The following is a 23,700-nucleotide window of genomic DNA, read 5'->3' as shown; positions in this document are numbered from 1 at the left end:
TTTGCATAATAAAAGAATTCGCCTACCTGTAGGTTATGAGTGCCCTTTACAGTGATGGCGAATTTGACTTCCTACAGTGTATGACCGCTTCCTAGGGCTGGGCTGTGCTTTGCTGCTCTCTACCATGGTGAGTGCTCACACTATATCTGTAGAAGAGATCACAGGGGATCCTAGTATAGGTTAGATAATGTCAGCAGTGGACTGCCTGTAAATCACAATCATTGCAGTTAGATTACTGTAAGCCTCTTTAAGTATAACATTGATAATCTTTTGTTATAAATTATTTATACCAAGGAGAGAAGAGACGACAACATGGGAATAAAGTATAACACAGGGTTTAAGGTTGAATTTAGTTATTACAATATTTCTTAAAGCGTAATATAGCGCAGCTTACCAATAATTAGATGTGATGGCTGTATTGGTTTTTCTTTTTTTAAACCCCCCCCCCCCCCCTTTTATTTCACCTGGGGATCTGGTCAGTAACACACCACCTGTATTAGAGTGCCTCCACCCTAGAGGAAGGAGAACAGGGGGCACCGCAGAAAGCAGCAGCGGGTGTTAGATGTATTAGCAGATTTAAATACACTAACAAATTGAAGCCACGCTTCAACTCACACTTTATAAGCAGTTACAGCAAACCGTTTTTTCCTTTTGGGATAAAAGTTTTACATAATTAAAGCTGAATATGTAAGCTCCCCTGCTAGTGTTAAATGGTTTGCCTCAACACTCTAAGACCCTGTTCACACTGGGGCGACCTGTCAGGCGACCTGGTCGCCGTAGGTCGCCTGACATAGAGAAGCTGTGAACCCGTTCTAATAGGAGCGACACAAGTCGCTCCGACTTAGAAAAAGGGTCTGGAGCTTCTTTGGAGCGACCTGCATTGACTTCAATAATATGAAGTCCGTGCCGGCCGCTCCGAGGTCGCAGTGCGAGCTGCGCACCGCGACCTGTGAGGTCGCCCCGGCAAGTAGCGTCACCCCAGTGTGAACGGGGTCTAACTGTTACATCTCCAGGACAGCTTGTTCTGTTGTCTTACTAGCTAGATGACCAGGTGAAAAATAAAAAGCAAAGAAAGCTTAAAAAAAGAAAACTAATGCCACCATTAAATCTAAGTATTGGTAAGCTACAATATAATAAATATTTGTTTTTGGGTTTAATGCTGCTTTAAATGTTTGCTCTTCAGCACCCGAGACATAGTTTACCCCAAATGAAGTGTGTCCCATGCCCAAATGGCTGCTGTGTAGGCCTCATGCACACCGGATGTTATCATAACGCCATTAGAAAGCTGTAGCTGTAGTTTTTCAGCTGTAGTGTTTTTTAGCAAAACAATACTCCCAGAAAAGCTTATGACTTAAAAACGCTGATAAACGCCAAATAGCTGCATTTTTCATTTTTTTTATTGCCATTTTAAGCTTTTATCAGAGTTAGGCCCCTTTCACACATACGGTCTGTTCAGTCACGTTGAAATGTATCCGTTTTCCATCCATTTTTCATCCATTTTTCATCCGGTTTTTTTTTTTTACATCCACTACCAATGCAAAAATGGACCGTTTGTCCGTTTACATCCGTTTTTCGTCCGATCCGTTTTTTTGACGGAAGAAAAATAGGGCATTCATCCGTTCCAAAAAACGGACATTGACGGAAGTGGATGAAAATGGATGTTAACTGATGATCATCCGTTGTCATCTGTTTATACATAGAGATGCATTGATGTCTGGATGGATGAAAAACGGACAAATGGACCTATGTGTGAATGGACACATAGAATAACATGATGGGGAGTTTATGTATGAATGGACACATAGAATAACATGCTGGGGAGTTTATGTATGAATGGACACATAGAATAACATGATGGGGAGTTTATGTGTGAATGGAGACATAGAATAACATGCTGGGGAGTTTATGTGTGAATGGACACATAGAATAACATGCTGGGGAGTTTATGTATGAATGGACACATAGAATAACATGATGGGGAGTTTATGTGTGAAGGAACACATAGACAGACATCTCAAGTCTCCCGCAAGTCGCGGGAGACTCCCGCTATCCGCCCTGAGCTCACGGACACCCGCGAGCTCAGGGCAATATCCCGGCTCTGTGTGTGAGTCAGTCTGAGTGTGTGAGTCAGATGAGATGACTCATCGATCGATGCAGGCAGGAGTGTGACAGCTGTCAGCAAGCTGAGCCTGCACAGACATCACGTCGGAGCCGAAGTAGATCCGGCTCACAGGCGGAGTGATATGAGTCATGCACTCCGCCTGTGGGAGGAGCTGCAGAGAGCAAGCAGCGGCTTTGCTCTCTACTACAGCCACATTCTAGTACTCCAGGAGGCATTTTGGCGCGCGCGGGACCGTGACACTGCGACACCCCACTCTGTGTCAGTACCAGCAAGTGACCAGGCCAGTACCAGCACGTGACCAGGCCAGTACCAGCACCAGTGACCAGCACCAGTGACCAGGCCAGTACCAGCACCAGTGACCAGGCCAGTAACCAGCACCAGTAACCAGTACCAGCACCAGTGACCAGGCCAGCACCAGTGACCAGGCCAGTAACCAGCACCAGTGACCAGGCCAGTAACCAGCACCAGTGACCAGGCCAGTACCAGCACCAGTGACCAGGCCAGTACCAGTGACCAGGCCAGTACCGGCACCAGTGACCAGGCCAGTACCGGCACCAGTGACCAGGCCAGTACCAGCACCAGTGACCAGGCCAGTACCAGCACCAGTGGCCAGGCCAGTACCAGCACCAGTGGCCAGGCCAGTGACCAGCACCAGTGACCAGGCCAGCACCAGTGACCAGGCCAGTACCAGCACCAGTAACCAGGCCAATACCAGCACCAGTGACCAGGCCAGTACCAGAGACCAGTACGAGCACCAGTGACCAGGCCAGTACCAGCACCAGTGACCGGTACCAACATCAGTGGACCAGGACCAGTACAGTACCAGCACCAGTGAACAGTACCAGCATCAGTGACCAGTACCAGCATCAGTGACCAGCACCAGTGACCAGGTATACTGATTACATTTCATTTCATTATTCTCTGGTAGTGTTAAATTGGAAAGGGGGAGGGGTGCGGCACAGGCGTGCGTGGGGGGGGCGGCGGCATGTGGGGGGGGGGGCTCACCTCCCTGAAATGACTTTGCCACCTCCCTGAAATGAGTTTTTGCAGGTTGGGATGTCTGCATAGAATAACATGATGGGGAGTTTATGTGTGAATGGACACATAGGATAACATGCTGGGGAGTTTATGTGTGAATGGACACATAGAATAACATGCTGGGGTGTTTATGTGTGAAGGAACACATAGAATAACATGCTGGGGAGTTTATGTGTGAATGGACACATAGGATAACATGCTGGGGAGTTTATGTGTGAAGGAACACATAGGATAACATGCTGGGGAGTTTATTGGCTGCAGAAAAAAACGTCTAAAGCCAAAAACAGCAGCTGTAAAAACATCCAGTGTACATGAGGCTTGTAGAAATCTCTCTGCTGACGCCGAGTCGTCCCCACGGTGCTGATCCTGCAAGACCGCAGGGGTTAACATCAGCAGCCCTAAGTGTGAAACAGTTGCGCTGCTCACCTATGGGGATGAGGCGGGAAACTGATGCCAGGACGATGTCTAAGCAGACAGCCAATCACAGGCGATAGAGGCATCCCACACGTCTGCACGTTTGCAGGGGTGTATATGAGCGGCTTTGTGGAATGTCTTTATCACCTATGATTGGCTGTTTTGGCAGCTTCCCGGCCGGTTGGCTGTGTTGGGATCAGACTTAAATCTGAAAACACATCTGAGCTCATCACTAAAAAAAAATTGCAATCTCAAAGTGTTGCGTTGCTCAAATCAATAAAAAAACAATAACCAAATATAAAAATACTACCAGACCTATATCATGACATGTGATATATGTAATTAATGTGAATCAAATTGGCATCAATGCTTCACCCCAAACTGAAATATTGAATTATATATTGGGGTGGGAATATACTGCTGGAAAACTTGGGTTATTGCCCTCATCCCTCAAATATTGATAAAATAGATATAAACCCCCTAGAAGTGGGACTTTATAGGGCATAGAATAATAAAGTGTAGATATATATAAAAAATATATATATTCATAAATACAGTTAATAAAATCACCATGAGGAGATACAGAGAAACAATTGGAGTTGTACATGAATAACCCAGAATCTGTTGAGTAACAGAGGAGGAGCACCCAACGCGTTTCGAGATATCTGAAGGTTTTCTCTTCATCGGGGGTGAGTCCCGGTTCACACTTGTGCGATGCGGGAAGGCTGCAAATTCGCAGCCTGTTCCCGCATCGCAAACGCACATCTGGCAGTTCACACTGCCATATGCGATACGCAGGGGGTGTCAATTAAATGTTAACGACACCCCCAGTTTGATCGCATATCGCAGTGCGATCCGATCCTGATGCGGCTGGAAAAAAGGGTCCTGTGCGTCTTTTGTGCGGGTGCAGTGCGAATTTCAGCCATACAAAGTAATGAAGGAGCAGTGCGCTCCGAATTACATGCGATCGCCGCACTCGCAAGAGTGTGTACCGGCCCTGAAGGGTTATGGGTACAGTAGTATCCACAAGAAATGTACAGCCAAGTCAGTAGCCGCTTGTAGTTAAAAACCATACATAGGACTGATTTAGTTCTGGCATTCATACACAAGAAGCCACATAGGGGGAGGTCTGAATCAAGACATGGAAGGATGCTCCACCAAATGGTGCCAGGGTGGGATCTGTATAATATTGAAACCTAAAGTGCATGTATGGATCCCATAATTAGATATCCCTAATTCCCTATATAGATAAACCATACACAGATGGAGGAAAGAAAAGAAGGCAGCAGGACAGGTGGGAACCCTGGTCATGGTGAATGGTGATTCTCTTTAGCCGAAAAATAGCAGAGCTTGCCAGAGCCTCTGCTATTTTTTTTTTTATTTTTTTTATATTTTTGGGTTTGCGACGTGCTGACGTCACCGAGTGTTACGGAGGTCCCGGAAGGACGGCTGCAGAGTAATCACCTTTTTTAAATAAATGACCTTACTATTTTACACTATGGTGCTTTTAATTGTGTCTTTTGGAGATCCTTCATCCGGTGCCAAGCTGAATATCATTTAAAGAGCTACAGTGGAGAGGTCCACTCGTCACCATAATATCTACTTACCTCTGGCGTGTTTCTCCTTCTGGTAAGCAGGTTATTCGTGTGGTGGTGGATACACAGTGTTAATGGTGGAAGTTTACTCCTTACTTCACATATTTATTTCGTTTATGGTTGGAATCCAATTAACTCTTCACTGATTTTGGACTTTCAACATTATATTTATCTTCATCAATCGTTTGGACTATATATGGCAGGGCTTGACAAATTTTCCTGAAATCTAGGAGCCAGCTAAAAAAGTTAGGAGCCAGTTTTTTTTTTTTTTTAACCGATTGCCGACCGCCGCACGACTATTTACTGCGGCGGTCAGCCCCTCACAGGCAAAGCGACGTAGGGCTACATCGCTAGCCTGTGAGGGTCTAGGGAGCGAGCGCGCGCCGCCGGAGGCGCGCTCCCGCGCGGTCACGGACCCCCCCGCGCCTGTGCCCGGCGGACCCGATGTCCGCCGGTCACTCGCGATCGTCCGTTACAGCAGGAGAAAGGCAGGCGGCTAATGTAAACAAAGCCGCCTGTCATTCTCCCCTGTGTAAGAATAGTGATCATACGGTTCTACTATGTAGGACCGTTGATCACTGTTCCTACACCTCAAGCCACAGCCAATCACAGTTAGAATCACGCCCCTAGGGACACACACCACCCCTCCCTCTCAAAAAAAAGTTAACCCCTTCACTGCCAGTGTAATTTTACAGTAACAGTGCATATGCATAGCACTGATTACTGTAGTAATGTCACCGGTAACCCCAAAAGTGTAAAAAATGTCAGTCAAGGGTCCAATCTGTCCGCCGCAATGTCGCAGTACCGCAAAAAAAATCGCAGATCGCCGCCATTACGCGTAAAAAAAAAACAACAAAAATGACAAAAATCTTTCCCTTAGTAAATGCAATAACTTTTGCGCAAACCAATCAAAATACGCTTTTTGCGTTTTTTTTTTTTTTTTTTTACCAAACATAGGTAGCATAAAACAAATTGACCAATTTTTTTGGGGGGAATTTCATATAAAAAAATGTGAAAAATATTGTTATTTTTGCAAAATTGACGCTCTTTTTTTGTTTATAGCACATGATCAAAAAATCGCACAGGTGATCAAATACCACCAAAAGAAAGCTCTGTTTATGGGAAAAAAAGGACATCAAATTTGTTTAGGTACAGCGTCTCACGACCGCGCAATTGTCCATTAAAGTCACGCAGTGCCGAATCGCAAAATAGGCCCTGGTCAACACCCAAGCTTTATTTCCACAAAAATAACATACTAAATTTACACATAAAGACGACTAGAACTTCACTCTCCTCTATAGCGCAATCAGATGGAAATAGACTGTCTGTCTGTTTCCATCCGATGCCATCTGATCCGATCCATGGGATGGATAGAAAATAGAACCACCATCCGTCTGTTTTTGGCAGACAGGATCAGATGGCGGCAGCTTACTGCTCCATAGAGGAGACTGAAGGGTCCGATCAGGTCTGCCTGAAAAACTGACAGAATGGGGCCTTCGGCTGTGGCATGGCAATGAGGTAAAAAAAAATGATATTATTATATAATATATATTTTTTTTTTATAATAATTGAAAAAAAAAAAACTATAAAAATACATTTTTTATTTTTTTATAATTGAAAAAAGAAAAATATTTTTTTTTAATAATTTAAAAAAATTTAATAATAATTAATAATAATAATAATCACACTCCCTGTCCACTTACCTTTTAAGCAAAGGTAAGTGGACAGAGAGATGAAGCCTGCAAAAACTTCCATCTTATCTCCTCTTGGGGAAGGAGATGGACAGGCATTGAGGACAGGCAGGGGAAACAGCCATTACTTACTGCTTGTCAAACTCCCGGCCACCACAAGAGGGCGCCAGTTCCCCCGTTCTCTCACTGAAGAAGGCCGAAAAGCCGCGGCCTCAATTTTCGGACGGCGCGGAAGTCCGTGCACTCGGTGAGTGGTTGGGGGGGCGTAAAAGGGACAGGACACCTCCTGCAGTGCACCCCAGGCGCCAGGTCGCTAATTCTAGTCGCCAATGCGTCCTGGCGCCCGGGGTTTGTCGAGCCCTGATATATGGTGTATTCACTTAGCACTTTATTGTTCAATATAACACTTTGTTATTTATAACATTATTTATCATTCACTATTCAGTAACAATTTATCACAGCGCAGTTTTTATACTTTTACTAGTAATGCCTTTGATTAGCGATTTTTAGCGGGATTGCGACGTTGCGGCGGACAAATCTGATACTAATTGATACTTTTTGGGGACCAACAGTGCCGAAACAAGGTCATCTAGAGCCCATGGCAAATTGCGCCACCCCCCCCCCCCAAGATGTATGATCATTTTATGTCAGCAAAAAGCCCCTCCCCCAAAACAATTGACCGCAGAACTGAATCTGCTTAGCTCAAATCCTCTCATTCTAATATGCTACCAGCACAATTCCCCCCCCCCCCCCTAAAAAAAAAAAAAATCCCCCCTTCTTAACACATCCTCTACCCCTCAAATTTCCCCTCTGAGCACAAATCCCCTCTCTCTCCCTACTCTAAATCCACCCTTCCAGCACAAATTCCCCTCCCCCAATCCCCCATCCTAGCACAAATCTCCCCTCCTAGCACAAATGCCCCCCAATCATCCCTCCTAGCACAAATCCCTCTCCCCAAAAAACACAACTCTCAACACAAACCCCCTCCCCCCAATCTCCACTTCTAGCACACCTCTCCAAATCCCCCCCAGAACAATTATTACCTCCTGTAGAACCCCTAAATTCCCCCTCCAGCACAAATCTACCCCCCAATCTCCTTTGTTGTGCCCCCGAACCTTACATTATGGCACAGTGCCCAGGGCAGCCGTCCCTCCTGCCCACCCCTTGTCCCGGCTCTGGGGACCAGTAAAACCAATACAGTGATCAGTGCTAAAAAAAAATGCACTGTTACTTTATAAATTACACTGGCAGGGAAGGGGTTAACACCAGGGGCGATCAAGGGGTTAAGTGTGCTCCCAGGGAGTGCTTTCTAACTGTGGGGGGGGGGGGAGTTGATGCACCAGAGGAAAAGAGAGATCTGTGTTTCAGCTTAGTTGAAACACAAGATTGCTCTTTTACTCCCTGACAGAGCAGCTATGTAAACAAGGAAGACTGCTGTTCTGCCTTTCCTTTGAATGATCAGCGGGTCCCGGTGGCCATCGCTGATTGGCTCTCGTTGTGTCCAATCACAGCGGGAGCAGCACTCTGGTGGTACGCTCGCATCCCCTAGATCACCTTCACAAAATCACGTACACGTCTGTGATTTTGCGCAGCCAGGCCGCCCTGCCGCAGTATACAGTATATGGGGTGGGCGGTCCAGAACTAGTTAATACCAGGATTCACTTCAGCCAATCACAGAACACTTTGCATTCTGGGAAAGAATAGTACAAGTTTTTGAATGAAGAAGGCAAGCACAACTCTCAACTGTTCCAGGCCTGTCTAAGGCAACATTCATATGTATGCATGTTGCTTTTGAGACTTTCTGCAGTGCATTTGCTGAGCTTTTCACGTTGTAGGACATGCGTTTTTGATGCGTTTTGCGTATTTAATGCTTTTTTTTTTTGCAAATTTGTCGTTCAGCAGATTAAAAAATGTAAATCACAGCAAAAAAACTAAAACGCTGTAAAAACACACTACATGGTTTTCTGCAGCTTCTCCTTTGATGTCTTTTTGAACCAAAAAAGCAAAAGAAAAAAGCACCGTTTTGCGTTTAATAAAGTCCGTGACCCTGTCCAAGAATAACAGAGGTACAAAAATGCATAGGTGAGAACATGTCCTATAGGAACCCATGTTAAAAATAATGTTTCTGCAGAAAGCATAAAAAAAACGCATTGGTGGTATTAGAGCCTAAGGGCTTTTTCACACAGGCGTTCAGATCCGCCTGTCCGTTTTTTTGGCGGATCTGAACGGTCCCCCCATGCATCTCTATGGGGCATCGGATGTCAGCGGAGACATGTCCGCTGACACCCGATCCGATCTCTGAAATCTGGACGGATGGAAACCCTATTTTCCATCCGTTGATCGGATCGGATGGGATCGGATGAGAACGGACAGACGGTCCGTTCCCATCCGATTTCCCCCATAGAGATGCATGGGGAACTGACAGCTGTGTCTCCGCACACAGCGCGGAGACTGTCACTTATAGATCGCTTTGGCAAATTCTCCGGCCTCCAAATAAATTGGCATAAGTCGCAAATCCTTCCCCTAGACACAACCCCGTCGGCTGTTACCCCTGCACACCCCGCCCTTCAATGTGTCTCTCCCTTCAAATACCTGGGGGTCCACGTAACGACACGTCGGACAATGTTCAACCTCAATTCCCGTTGGTGAAATCTTAAATCCAGGTGTGGTCCAAATTGCCTTTGGGGGTAATGGGTAGGGTCAATCTGATTAAGATATTCCTCTTCCCCAAGATATTGTATATTGTATGGCATTCCCCAGTTTATCTAGCCTTAACGCATTCCATGCAGCTGGAGTCCCTTCTTTGTCTGGGGATCGAGTAGACATAAGATCTCTTGGCTGAAACTCAAGAACCCCACGACTTTGGGTGGCCTAGCGCTCCAGGTTTTAATCTATACTACCTAGTGTCACAGCTTTCCCAACTGTATCATATAGACAAGACTGACAGGGAACGCTTCCTAACTCTCCTATGCCCAAAGTGGGCTTCCCATTCACAAGACCCATTCACGGTTATACTCCGGGGGGTGCGGGGGACAACAGAAAGACTGGACTCTAAATCCCTACTCTATCCCTACAGTCGGGTTTGGGAGGTGGTGATGCATAGACTAAGCGGCCCTCCCCTCCGTGACTTTACCCCTTTGTGGCATAACAAGTCCCTTCAGGAACTCTGTTTGCTTTCTGACTCCGCATTGTGGAGCAGACGTGGAGTATTCCAGCTGCAACATATACTGTCGGGGGGTGCCCTTAAACCTTACGAGGTGCTGGAAGAGCAATTCTCCCTCCCGAATTATATGTACTATAGGTATCTGCAACTTGCCCATGCATTCCACACTCAGTTTTGGGAGACTCCACCGACCACTGAGCCTGTTCTAATTTTGGAACTCATCAAGTGTCCGGGAACCCTCGCACTTAATCTCCCTGTTCTATGCTGAACTTCATACACCCTCCTCCACTGAAATAGCTTATACTCTTAAGACCCGCTGGGTTCGGGATGTGGGACCTATCGATGATGAGGAGTGGGAGGAGACTCTGGAGACCTGTCAGAAGGTGTCACCTAAACTGTCAGACAGATTTACCCAGACATTCATAGTACATCAGACTTACCTTATGCCTCTTAGGGTAGCCAGGTATCACACTGATCGTGACCCTGGCTGTCCGATGTACCACTCGACCGGAGGCACCTTTTTCCACTTGCTCTGGAGCTACCCTCAGCTCCGGGGTTACTGGCAACAGGTGGTAGCCTTTCTACATGACAAAATGGGATCCCCGTTGCAACTGGACCCTAAGCAGTGTCTCCTTGGTATATACCCGGACGGAGATATGAATAAATGTATGACCCCATTCTTACTGGAGACGCTGTTTGCAGCCAGGAAATTAATAGCCAGAACCTGGATGAGAAGTAACCCCACGACCTTTGCCATGTGGATACGGGAGGTGAATGCCACTAATCCCTTCTATAAATTGCTTTACAAACATAGAGGGTGTCCCACGAAGTTTGATGAGATATGGGACAGATGGGTCCAGTGCCCGGATACGAGTGTATAGACGTATTGCAGTTGTTCCTACACCCAACTCACATTGTTATACTTTGTGCTAGATGGCTGTACCTTGTATCCATGTACTATGATGGTGTTATTTTTCTCCCTTCTCCTTGCATATCCGATACCTGAAATGCTGCACTTGTTCATATTGTTTTTTTTCTCTGTTACCTTCAATTGTACTGAACTAAGATTTTAATAAACTCACTGTTTTGAAGAAAAAAAAATTGTGTTGCCTTCCCTGTGTCCCAGGCCTAAACATCTGAAGGAAATTGCCTTGAGTGTCTTGGATGTGGTCTGGGGAATTATGGTGTACCTAGCAGCTACGGAGTCTTTTAGGAAGTAAGACTCTCTATTTGCGCTCACGGACCGACCTCACAAAGGGTTGTATGCTTCTTCTGCGACCATTTACAGATGGATCAGACAGACGGTGGTTCAGGCCTATTGCATCAGAGGTCAGGTTCCTCCTTTCCCTGTTTAGGCACACTCTACTAGGGTTGCTTAGTGTCTCCTGGGCTTTCGGTCTTCAAGCGTCAGTGATGCAGGTTTTGCAAGGTGGCCACCTGGTCCTCAACACAACCACTTTACAAAAAACTTTGTAAAAGTGTGCACTGACATCTGCGGATGCTTCTTTTGGCCACACGATTTTGCTGGCCGTTGTTTTGGGGGTATATTGTTGTTTTTCAACAGTGTGGCGTGCATTTGTATTTAGCCCCCCTTTACTCTAATACTCCTAACTAAAATGTTTTTATCCATTTATTTATATTTCTTTTTTCTTTTTTAATTGTGAATGTGTGTGTGTGTGTATATATATGTATATATATGTGCACATATATGTGTGTTTGCATTATTTCTATAAATATATTTTTTCGCTGTTGCCCTAACCAGAATGAAAACATTTGGTCTTTCTTCCTTACTTTGCATTTCTTTTTGTGTTGCCTTGCAGCCCTAATAAGAACATGTTTTCTTTGTTGTTCTTGGTTTTTATGCTTTTCAGTCGAGTAATGTATGTCGGTTTGGCTCTGATAATTACTGCATTAGGGCATTTGTACATTTTATGTTTGTATATTTCCATAGCTTTTTACACATTGTAAGGATTCTTTGTATATTCTTTAATGTCTAGTTTTTAGCCCTGATGAAGGGGGGTGCTGAGCCCCTGAAGCACGTTGGCTGTTCCAAAGAAAAATATTTTAAATGTTTATACAAGCTGGTGTGGCGCTCCCATGGTTTTAAAACTTTAACAAACCCTTCTGAGTGTCCAGCAAGACCCCACAGTTGCTGGTTTGCAGCCCCTAGGACCAAAAACCATCTCTTCCATCACTATATATGCGCATAAGGTTCAGCGCTCCTACATCACAAAGATTGCTTATATAATCCTTTGTGCCAGAATTGCATTAATCTTTAATACTAAAAAGTGCTCAAAAATCCAACTACAAACCTTTCTTTTAACAGATTCAAAGGAAAGTTCAAGGTATGGAACCCATGGCTAAGAAGATCTTTAAGGGTGTGATTCTCCTTGAACTGGCAGGCTTAGTTGGTGTGTATATACTGTACCATAAAATGGATTCAAGCCAAGGTTGGTGTCTTCACGCTTCTTAATTATGTTTCATTCGTTTTTTTTTTTTATTGGTTTACTTAAATTGACTTATGCCTTTTTTTTTTCAACCTATGTAACAATTAGTGTATGGAGATCAAATCATTTAACAAAGTAATACACTTGAAATGGACCATATGAAGTGGTTCCTGAGCAGAGGTTACCTTGTATGAAAACTCATCAGAATAGTCAATAGAGCCAGTAGAGCTAAAGGAAACCCTTAAATATGCATTGGCTCTATCTGCCCAGTTTGTATAGTCACATCAAGTGAAAATGCTCTAGTCGAGTCTGTTAACTTCTTTCTAAGTATTGTACTGTGCTGCAGAGAAGTAGGTGTTAATACTATATTACTTATTATAGTACATATCATGAAAGAAATATAGAAGCTGCTATTGCTTACCTCCCTCTGAAAATGTTAGTTCTCTGGCTGTGTCAGATTTTAGTTTTTGGGAGCAATTATGCAGCAAATGAAATTGGTGAAATGCATGTTTTTTTCATTAAGTCTGTGTCTTAGAAAGTATTGATGCCAAAATAGTATGAAAGCCAGGCAACTAGCATTTTTATACAGAGGAAAGGACAGGGAGAGGGAGCCCATTGTATAGGGAAAGCGGAGGAAGAGGGAGCTCACTGCACAGAGAAAAACACAAAGAGGGGAGCTCACTGTACAGGGGAAAGGATGGGAAGCTCACTGTACAGAGGAAAGCACAGTGAGAGAGAGCCAACTGTACAGGGAAAGCGCAGGGAAAGGGCGCTCACTGTACAGGGAAAGCACAGGGAGAGGAAACCCACTGTACAGGGAAAGCGCAGGGAGAGGGAGCTCACTGTATAGGGAAAGTGCAGGGAGAGGGAGCTCACTGTACAGGGAAAGTGCAGGGAGAGGGAGCTCACTGTATAGGGAAAGTGCAGGGAGAGGGAGCTCACTGTGCAGGGAGAGGGAGCTCACTGTACAGGGGAAGTGCATGCTGAGGGAACTCACTGTACAGGGAAAGTGCATGCAGAGGGAGCTCACTGTACAGGGAAAGCGCAGGGAGAGGGAGCCCATTGTACAAAGGAAAGTGCAGGGAGAGGGAGCCCATTGTACAGAGGAAAGCGCAGGGAGAGGGAGCCCATTGTGCAGGGAAAGCACAGAGAGAGGGAGATCACTGTACAGGGAAAGCGCAGGGAGAGGGAGATTACTGTACAGGGAAAGCGCAGGGAGAGGGAGATTACTGTACAGGGGAAGCGAAGGGAGAGGGAGATTACTGTACAGGGGAAGCGCAGGGAGAGGAAGATTACTGTACAGGGGAAGCGCAGGGAGAGGAAGATTACTGTACAGGGGAAGCGCAGGGAGAGGAAGATTACTGTACAGGGGAAGCGAAGGGAGAGGGAGATTACTGTACAGGGTAAGCGCAGGGAGAGGGAGATCACTGTACAGAGGAAAGCGCAGGGAGAGGGAGCTCACTGTACAGGGAAAGTGCAGGGAGAGGGAGCTCACTGTACAGGGAAAGCACAGGGAAAGGGGGCTCACTGTACAGGGAATGCACAGGGAAAGCACAGAGAAAGGGGGCTCACTGTACAGGGAATGCACAGGGAAAGCTCAGGGAAAGGGGGCTCACTGTACAGGGAAAGCTCAGGGAAAGGGGGTTCACTGTACAGCATACCTCCCAACTGTCCCTCATTTTGAACTACATCCCTCTGTCCCTTTTTTCCTCCTCAGTTGGCCCTCTTTTTGGACAGATGTATAGACCTCTATAAAAAGTGCAATACTTAAAGTGGTTCTAAAGGTAGAAGGTTTTTTTACCATAATGCATTTTCTGCATTAAGGTAAATAAACCTTCCGAGTGCAGCTTCTCTCACGCACCCTCTTCTACTTACCCGAGCCCAATCTCTTATGTAGCTCTGGTTATGAGAGCAGTGACTCTCATCCTCCTCATAGTCTCAGAGACAGCACCATTGGCTCCCACTGCTGTTAATTACAGCCAGTAATGAGGGAGCGGGGACACATGGACATTCCACTCGGGAGCAAACTCACACGAGTAACCCCATAGCAAGTGGCTTGCCTTGGTGGGGAGGGGGAGACTGCTGCACCGGCAGGGGACTCGAGAAGAGGAGGATCAGGGGTTGCTCTGTGCAAAACCAGTACACAGACCATGTAGGTAGGTATGCCATGTTTGTTATTAAAAAAAAAAAAAAAAAAAAAGATGGGTTTACAATCACTTTAAAGTGGTAGTAGAGGCCTTTTTTTAAATGTATACCTACAGGTTAGCCTATAATAAGGTCTACCTGTAGGTACGGTAAGTATCTCCTAAATGTACACTGTTTAGGAGATATTTACTTTAGCAGCATCGGCTTGCCAGCCATTGAGAGAGCCGTGCCATGGCTGTGATGTCATCGCAGCTCGGCCAGTCAAAAAGGAGCTGCCCATGAACCCGGAAAGAAGACCGGGTGAAGATGGAAGCCCTGTCAGCAGGGACAGTGGGCCACTGGAGGGCTTTGTTTTCAAGTAAGTCTTTTATAATGTAGTAGTATGCAAAGCATACTACTACTTTATTGCATTATTTGGAGGGAGAGGTTTTTTTTTTTTTTTTTTTTTTTGCGGTTTACTACTGCTTTAACTACTAAACTACAGTACGCTAAACCTTTCACACAAACCTTTTTTTATCACATTTTTGTAAGAGTACAAAGGAAGCATAGTGATGAATGAGCTACATTTTTATTTAAAGTAATGACATGGCGTTCCCCACTGAATCATGTGCAGTGTAGGTGTTGTGCTGGGGCAACTTTATTAATAATGGTTTTTAATTGCTAATAATTATTAGCTTTCTTATGTTAAGATTTCAGGTATACAGTGAACAGAAGATTACCCTCTGTTTTAGAAGGTAAGTGCACATTTCAAATGTACTGTGCAGAACACAAAGGCAAAGTAACATTTAAAGAAGCCTAACTAAATTCACATCTTAATCTATTTATAACCATGTTTTTACTGTAACCTAATGTGTGAAAATCAGCCCTGTATTAGTTCCAGGCTCACTTTGTCTCCAGTTCCAGTGTTCTTTCCAGAGATCAGCCACAGGACAGGACATGATCTGTATGCAGGCTGTGTCATTCATTGGCTGCCTCTATCTGAATAGCCAGTCAGTTGCATCCATGTACACAGGACGCTGGAAATGGCCGTTTAGGAGCAGTTGGGCGTTTTTTTTAGAAGCCCCTGAACCCAATCTACATTTTATCTTATCTGTCCATGTACACAGGGTCGTTTACAGTCATTTGCAGGCAGTTGAGTTCAGGGACGTTTTTTAGAACGCAATTATTTGCGTTCGAACATGTGTTTCCCAGCGTTTGAAACGCAGAAACACGGCCGAACGCAACCAAACGTGACCGAACGTGATGAACATACGTTCAGCCACGTTCTACGTTTTTTTTCTTCCATTCAAAATCAATGGTTCCCTATGGGAGCCTATTGATTTGAATGGAAGTCGCACCGCAAGTCGGATCAGGATGATCGGACTTGCAGCGCGACTTGCCCTGTGAGAATCTTGAGGGGGAACTCCATGCCAAAAAATGGGAAAAAAAAACGGCGTGGGGTCCCCCCCAGGTTCCAAACCAGGCCCTTTGGGTCCGGTATGGAATTTGAGGGTAGCCCCACACCGAAAAAACGGCGTGGGGTCCCCCCCAAAATCCATAGCAGACCCTTATCCGAGCATGCAGCCCGGCAGGCCAGGAAAGGGGAGGGGACGAGCGAGCGGCCCCACCCCCCCTGGACAATGCCAGGCCACATGCCCTCAAGATGGGGGGGGGTGTTGGTGCTTTGGGGCAGGGGGAGCTCTGCACCCCCCACCTCAAAGCACCTTGCCCCCATGTTGATGGGGACAAGGGCCTCATCCCCACAACCCTGGTCGGTGGTTGTGGGGGTCTGCGGGCAGGGGGCTCATCGGAATCTGGAAGCCCCCTTGAACAAGGGTGGCCCCCCAGATCCCAGACCCCCTCCCTATGTGAATGGGTATGGGGTACACTGTACCCCTACCCATTCACCCCATAAAAAGCAGTGTATGTAAATAATGGCAGGAGACGTTTTGGAAATTTTATTAAAAATCTTCATCTGGACTTCATCTGGGACCCCACGCCGTTTTTGGAACCTGGGGGGGACCCCCACGCCGTTTTTTTTCCCATTTTTTGGCGTGGAGTTCCCCCTCAAGATTCTCACAGGGAAAGTCGTACCGCAAGTCGGATCATCCTGATCTGACTTGCGGTGCGACTTCCATTCAAATCAATAGGCTCCCATAGGGAACCATTGATTTTGAATGGAGGCAGAAAAACGCTGCTAAAAGCGATGTGGCCAAACGTGCAATAATGCCAATGGAAAAAGCTACTGAAAGCACGTTTAACAGCTGCTTTTTCCCGGCGTCAGAACTAGCCTTGCAGCACGTTTTTTCTAACGTCCCGTGTACATGGAGCCTTAGGGTTAAAATAGTTTAGAGTATAATCTAAGTTTAGCTCCACCATAAATGGGAGAATAAACGGAAGTGTCTTTTTATACAAAAATATGTCAAATTTCTGATTGGATAACATCATAGATCATACAATAACATCATACATGTGATCTTCAGTGGGTATAGAACCCCCCCCTTTTTTTTTTTTTTTAAATAATCACATTATGTTGCTTTGCAGCCTGAAATTAAAACAGTCACGGGTTTTGTTTTATTCAGCTGTATTTACTAGTGCAACATATAACATCCAAGATATAACACCAACATATCAGAAAAAAATAAATCCAAAACAGAATTACTGAGTTGATAAAAGGATCACCCTCCTTATGTCAGTATTTTTTTGGACCACATTTTGCTTTAATTACAGCCTTTAGTCTGTTGGGATATGTCTCCACTAACAGACTTTGCAATATTTGCACCACTCTTCTTTGCAGAATTGCTCAAGTTCAGTTAAATTTGATGTTGACTGTTTGTGGACTTCAGTTGTCAAGTCGTTTCACAGATTTTCAATGTGGTTAAGTTTGGCCTCTCGCTAAGCCATGCAAGGACAGTCACTTTATCTCGATGATTCTGTTTTAGAAGTTTGTTCTGGCATGTTGGTGTTATAGCTTTCACTTAGGTGTTATAAGTTGCACTAGTAAATACAGCTGGCTAAAACAAAAACAATGTCTGTCTTCATTTCAGGCTGCAAAGCAACAAATTGTGATTATTTTAAAGGGGGTGATTTGTTTCTATACCCACTGTATGTAAGCAAACCAATGGCAATGCTTTTACCCTTAAATATTAGAAATACTGTATCTTGTCCAGAAATGTTTCTATAATATCTATGATATTGCTGGTTTTCTGCCAGTACAGTGTGTAAGCACTGCAAATGGTATGATGTTGTGAGATATTACTAATTTCCTTTCTTGATGTTATATTGCATATGCAGTGGTATTTACAGTATTTGTTCATTATAATATCCCAAGTGCCATATGCAAATACAGGCATTCAAAATGTCAAGTTTCAGGAGCAAACGATAATTCATTTTACATATGATGTATGTAATATATGCTAAACTAAACCAAGAGAAGCATTGGAAAAAAAAAAATTAAAGACCAAGTGTACATTTAGAAGAAAATGGGGAATTTAGCCCATAGGCCACCCTTCTCCTAACATTTGACAGTCCAGACTTTTGACACAGACAAATCAACCCAATGCTGGTGCATCGCTTATATCTTCTGGATGAAGAAGTACTGAAAAAGAACCCCCTGAAGTGATGTGCATGGAATATTCAGTGGTCCCATGCACATACTTTCTGGGGACATTGGACAAGTCAGACCTGGGCAGGCCAAACATTTTTCTGCATATGATGTCATCTGATGTTCTCAAATTTTTGCAAGGACCTGCCGGTGTTCCGTGAGAATTACCTACCCGTGAGAAAAACCTACCCCTCGTCACTTCCGGTGCTCGGCCCTGTATGTAACGCAGCGGTTACATTAAAACAGCTGTGCTGAAATACGAGTCATCTCCGCTCCTGTGCCTGTCACTTCCCTGATCTCGGATAGTAAATATAAAAGCGGCGGCGGCTGTATGAATACATAAATCACGGAGCCGAGAGCCGCTTTTATATTTACTTGCCGAGAGCAGGGAAATGACCGGGACAGGAGCGGAGATGACTCGTATTTCTGCACAGCTGTTTCATGTAACCGCCGCGTCGGTAGGTTTATTTCACGGTACACCGTGATCGTTTCATACTAGTGCGCATGCGCACTAGTAAGCTCCTCTGTTCTTCCATTAGGTATCCGGGGCTCTAAGCATGCGCACTGCTGCGCTGCTCAGATGTTTCTGCCAGGAAGTGACGAGGGTAGGTAATTCTCACAGGGTAGGTAATTCTCACGTTACACCGGACACCACATCTGAGCGAGCTCTTAATTACATTGTAATAAAAGTTCAATTCTAGGATCAACCATTTTCTAGACCTCCTGCCCAATAGCCTTCATGAAAGGGGAGTATTGTCAGTAACTTTCCCTCATGAGCTTTACATACTAATGGCTAAGTAAAAAGCACATCATTTTATTTCTTAAAAAAGACAGATATATAAGCCATTAAATTCAGGCTACTGAAATGTAATATTTCAGTGTTTAGAAGATGCTGGAGAGTTAAACCAGCTAACATTTTTTTTTCTGATATTTCTCAGGACTTCTGGTGGTGAGATGACTATACTTAGGTTTTCATACTTGCTGTGAGGAGATCCCTATTTCTCTGTGAGTGCTATTTTACACTGAGGTTAATGCTTACCACCCTTTGAAAAGTGATCTGTGATGGATTGCTTTTCAGAGATGGGTATAGCAGCAGCTAACAGGCATTTAGAAGGCACTACTGCTGTCTCCTGCCAGGACTGCAGTGCAACTGTAAGCTTTTTCGCAGTAGAGCCCCATTGATCTCAATAGGTGAATTTGCCAGGCAGTGTCACCTGTCAAACTCTGCAGCCTGACCTGGGATTGAACAGACAAGGACTCACTGCTCAAAGTGGTGTAATTGCCTGATGACTCACACAGGTGCATGCCCCGGCTCGCCTCCGTGAAAACTTGATAAAATAATGATTAATGATTAAGCACACAGTCAGTGTGTGAAACGCGTCTACCTTGTCACGATTGTCATAATTTGGATGTCCAGTCAATAAATCTGGATTTTGACTCAACCTGGAGTGCTGCCAATTCCTTTTCTTTTATCAAGCCTGACCTGGGAAATGCTGCAACACACAAAGCAAAGCTTTACAGCTGCGGCTTGTGTACAGCACTGTCAGGGCTTGTATTTATTGCTCCTAGCCATCTGTGTGAAAGCACCCTTAGATCTGCAATATACTTCATGTAACAGGAAAAGTAGGAACACCCAAAACACACAGTGGGTGAGAAAAGAACTAGGAACTATTTAACCAAAAATTCAGGTTGAACCGGTCAGTAATTCAAAAAGCACTGAAGCCACAGGGAACTAGCCATGTAGCCAGGGAACTAGCATTTTCAGATGAAGACTAGAATTGGCTCCCCAAATATAGAAATGTTAAGATGCAGACTATGGATCTTAGAAAAATGAGGTGAAGGAGAAGACCTAAATACTTGTTTAAAAGCAATAGATCGGGCATGTAGCTGGCTGCGTACATTTTTTTCTGTTCTTTTCAGTGTATTATAAATCGAATGAATGGGCTGGAATACATGGAAAACGGGAAAAGGATGCACAAGCATGGAATGCAAAGACTAACTAGTGAGTTTTTTTTTTTACTATTTCTTCATATTGCATCTATGACATCAGTAAACCATAGTTAGTCTGGCCGATCTATCCAGTTCAACCAATAGAAAAAAATAAATAAAAAAAAAAAAAAAAATATATATATATATATATATACACACACAATACACTCAGTATCTCACAAAAGTGAGTACACCCCTCACATTTTTGTAAATATTTTATTATATCTTTTCATGTGACAACCCTGAAGAAATGACACTTTGTTACAATGTAAAGTAGTGAGTGTACAGCTTGTATAACAGTGTAAATTTGCTGTCCCCTCAAAATAACTCAACACACAGCCTTTCATGTCTAAACCGCAGGCAACAAAAGTGAGTACACCCCTAAGTGAAACTGTCCAAATTGAGCCCAATCAGCCATTTTCCCTCCCCGGTGTCATGTGACTCGTTAGTGTTACAAGGCCTCAGGTGTGTTAAATGTGGTGTTATTGCTCTCACTCATACTGGTCACTGGACAGTTCAACATGGCACCTCATGGTGAAGAACTCTCTGAGGATCTGAAAAAAAGAATTGTTTCTCTACATAAAAATGGCCTAGGCTATAAGAAGATTGCCAAGACCCTGAAACTGAGTTGCAGCACGGTGGCCAAGACCATACAGTGGTTTAACAAGACAGATTCTACTCAGAACAGGCCTCGCGATGGTCGACCAAAGGTGTTGAGTGCAAGACAATGTGGTTGTCTTTGAGAAATAGACGTACGAGTGCTGCCAGCATTGCTGCAGAGGTTGAAAGGGTGGGGGGGTGGCCTGTCAGTGCTCAGACCATACGCCACACACTGCATCAAATTGGTCTGCATGGCTGTCGTCCCAGAAGGAAGCCTCTTCTAAAGATGATGCACAAGAAAGCCCGCAAACAGTTTGCTGAAGACAAGCAGACTAAGGACATGGATTACTGGAACCATGTCCTGTGTTCTGATGAGACCAAAATAAGCGTATTTGGTTCAGACAGTGTCAAGCGTATGTGGCTGCTACTAGGTGAGGAGTACAAAGACAAGTGTGTCTTGCCTACAGTCAAACATGGTGGTGGGAGTGTCATGGTCTGGGGCTGCATGAGGGCTGCCGGGACTGGGGAGCTACAGTTCATTGAGGGAACCATGAATGCCAACATGTACTGTGACATACTGAACTACAGCATGATCCCCTTTGGCGACTGGGCCACAGGGCAATATTCCAACATAATAATGACCCCAAACACACCCCCAAGACTTGCACTGCCTTGCTAAAGAAGCTGAGGGTAAAGTTGATGGACTGGCCAAGCATGTCTCCAGACCTAAACCCTATTGAGCACACGGAAGGTGGATGAGCGCAAGTTCTCAACATCCACCAGCTCCGTGATGTTGTCATGGAGGAGTGGAAGAGGACTCCAGTAGCAACCTGTGAAGCTCTGGGGAACTCCATGCCCAAGAGGGTTAAGGTAGTGCTGGAAAATAATGGTGGCGACATAAAATTTTGATACTTTGGGCCCAATTTGGACATTTTCACTTAAGGGGTTATTCACTTTTGTTGCCAGTGGTTTAGACACTAATGGCTGTGTGTTGAGTTATTTTGAGGGGACAGCAAATTTACACTGTTATACAAGCTGTACACTCACTACTTTACATTGTAGCAAAGTGTCATTTCTTCAGTGTTGTCAAATTAAAAGATATAATAATAAAATATTTACCAAAGTTTGAGGGGTGTACTGTTGTGAGAATATGTTTGTTTGTGTGTGTGTGTGTGTGTGTGTGTGTGTGTGTGTGTGTGTATATATATATATATATATATATATATATATATATACCCTGAACAAAAAATTTTTTTTGCCCTCATTTTCCTTGAGCTAAACTCAAAGATCTAAGACTTTTTCTATGTGCACAAAAGGACTATTTCTCTCAAATATTGTTCACAAATCTGTCTAAGGCCCCTTTCACACTTATGCAACGCGATTTTACAGCGACTTTGCCGCGATTTTGAAAGCAATGGCTATGGCTCAAAACGCAATCAAATCGTGGCAAAGTAGTGCAGGAACTACTTTGAAGTCGGTGCGACTTCAAAACGCACTGATATGAATGGGGCTCATTGAAAATAATGGAAAACGACTTGTCATGCGATTTTGCGGTCCAAAATCGCGGGACAAGTCGCACTAGTGTGAAAGGGGCCTAAATCTGTGTTAGTGCGCACTTCTCCTTTGCTGAGATAACCCATCCACCTCACAGGTGTGGCATATCAAGATGCTAATTAGACAGCATGATTATTGCACAAGTGTGCCTAAAGCCCCGTACACACGATCAGATTATCGAACGATCGGTCATCCGTTTTTGTTGCATGCTAGTCTCATTTTGAAAGTGAAGAGGTTACTTTTATACGAATTTTCCCGTACGACAGAATTCAACTTCAGAAGTGATGTCATGTGTTGTATTGCTTTGTATGTGTTCTTTCATTTCTGAGCATGCCTAGTCTTGCTCTTAAGATTTTTTTCAGAGGAAAACTGTACTAATTAAACGAAAATCGGACGTTGTGTTGACTTACAAAAAAATTTTATAGCCTGCACATCCAGTTTTTGTCGTCCGAAAATCCGTAATCGGCTGTCGAAAGCACCATACTAACAATCCGAAAATTGGCAGATCCTTCGTCGGACGAAATTTCCTTTCCGATTTTTGTACCGTGTGTACGGGCCTTTAGGCTGGCCACACTAAGGCCCCTTTCACACATGGGAGTCCGTCGGCGGACTCCGTTTTTCTCAGCGGGAATCGATTTGATTTGATTTTCAGGGTGTCTTTGAAATCAGCCCTCTGTAGGTTAAGTTTAATTTCCATCAAAGGATTTGGCATCATTTGGTTCCTAACACATTACCCAGTCCATATCAGTATAGATATCCAGCATGATATTTTTCCCCATTGAGATCTGATGTGTTTTCAAAGTGTTCCTTCAATTTTTTTGAGCAGTGTGTGCGTATATATATACATACATACATATATACATACACACACACATGTACAATCCTATACCCACAGTTGATCCAGAGGAAGGCCAAAACAAAAAACAACCCAATAAAGCATGATCCAATTTGCTCCAGCAGGGTAAAAATTCCTTCTTGATCCCCCCCCCCAAGAGGCAATCAAATTTTCCCTGGATCGACTTTACCTATAAATGTTAGTATCCAATTATATTATGTATCTAGGAAAGAATCCAGGCCTTTAACATGTGTGGAGGGATGCACACGCAGAAATTCATTCTTTCCAACAAATGCCGGAAATTGTACTTTGTGCTGCACAGGCTCAACTTTATGTACATTTTTCAGAAAATTGCAAACAGGCATGTGAGGTTCCTTAACTGCAGAGCCAAGGGGACATATTTATAGGGCCATTAATATTGTATGTTGTTTACAAAACATTCATGAATCTATCAGTTACATATGTTTTAAATAAAAGTGATTCACCACCAGTGAATGCTTGGTGAAATTCACATTCACAGCTTT

At 44.3% G+C, this 23,700-nt stretch overlaps 1 protein-coding gene across 1 annotated transcript; it reads left to right on the top strand.

Annotated features, from left to right (window-relative positions):
- Positions 1-97: 97 nt before the first annotated feature.
- CEBPZOS (CEBPZ opposite strand) lies at positions 98-20,201 on the top strand (the record flags this gene model as incomplete). The annotated part of the gene is made up of 4 exons (XM_082250193.1): positions 98-127; positions 12,350-12,473; positions 15,305-15,349; positions 20,119-20,201. Exons 1-4 carry the CDS (start codon positions 125-127, stop codon positions 20,199-20,201), a joined length of 255 nt encoding a protein of 84 aa, XP_082106319.1. The 5' UTR covers positions 98-124.
- Positions 20,202-23,700: the final 3,499 nt, after the last annotated feature.

This window comes from Pelophylax lessonae, assembly GCF_965119305.1.
Source record: "Pelophylax lessonae genome assembly, chromosome: 3".
Lineage (NCBI taxonomy): Eukaryota > Metazoa > Chordata > Amphibia > Anura > Ranidae > Pelophylax > Pelophylax lessonae.
The sequence above is the reverse complement of the archived record's forward strand: the minus strand, read 5'-3'. Positions and strand labels throughout refer to the sequence as shown.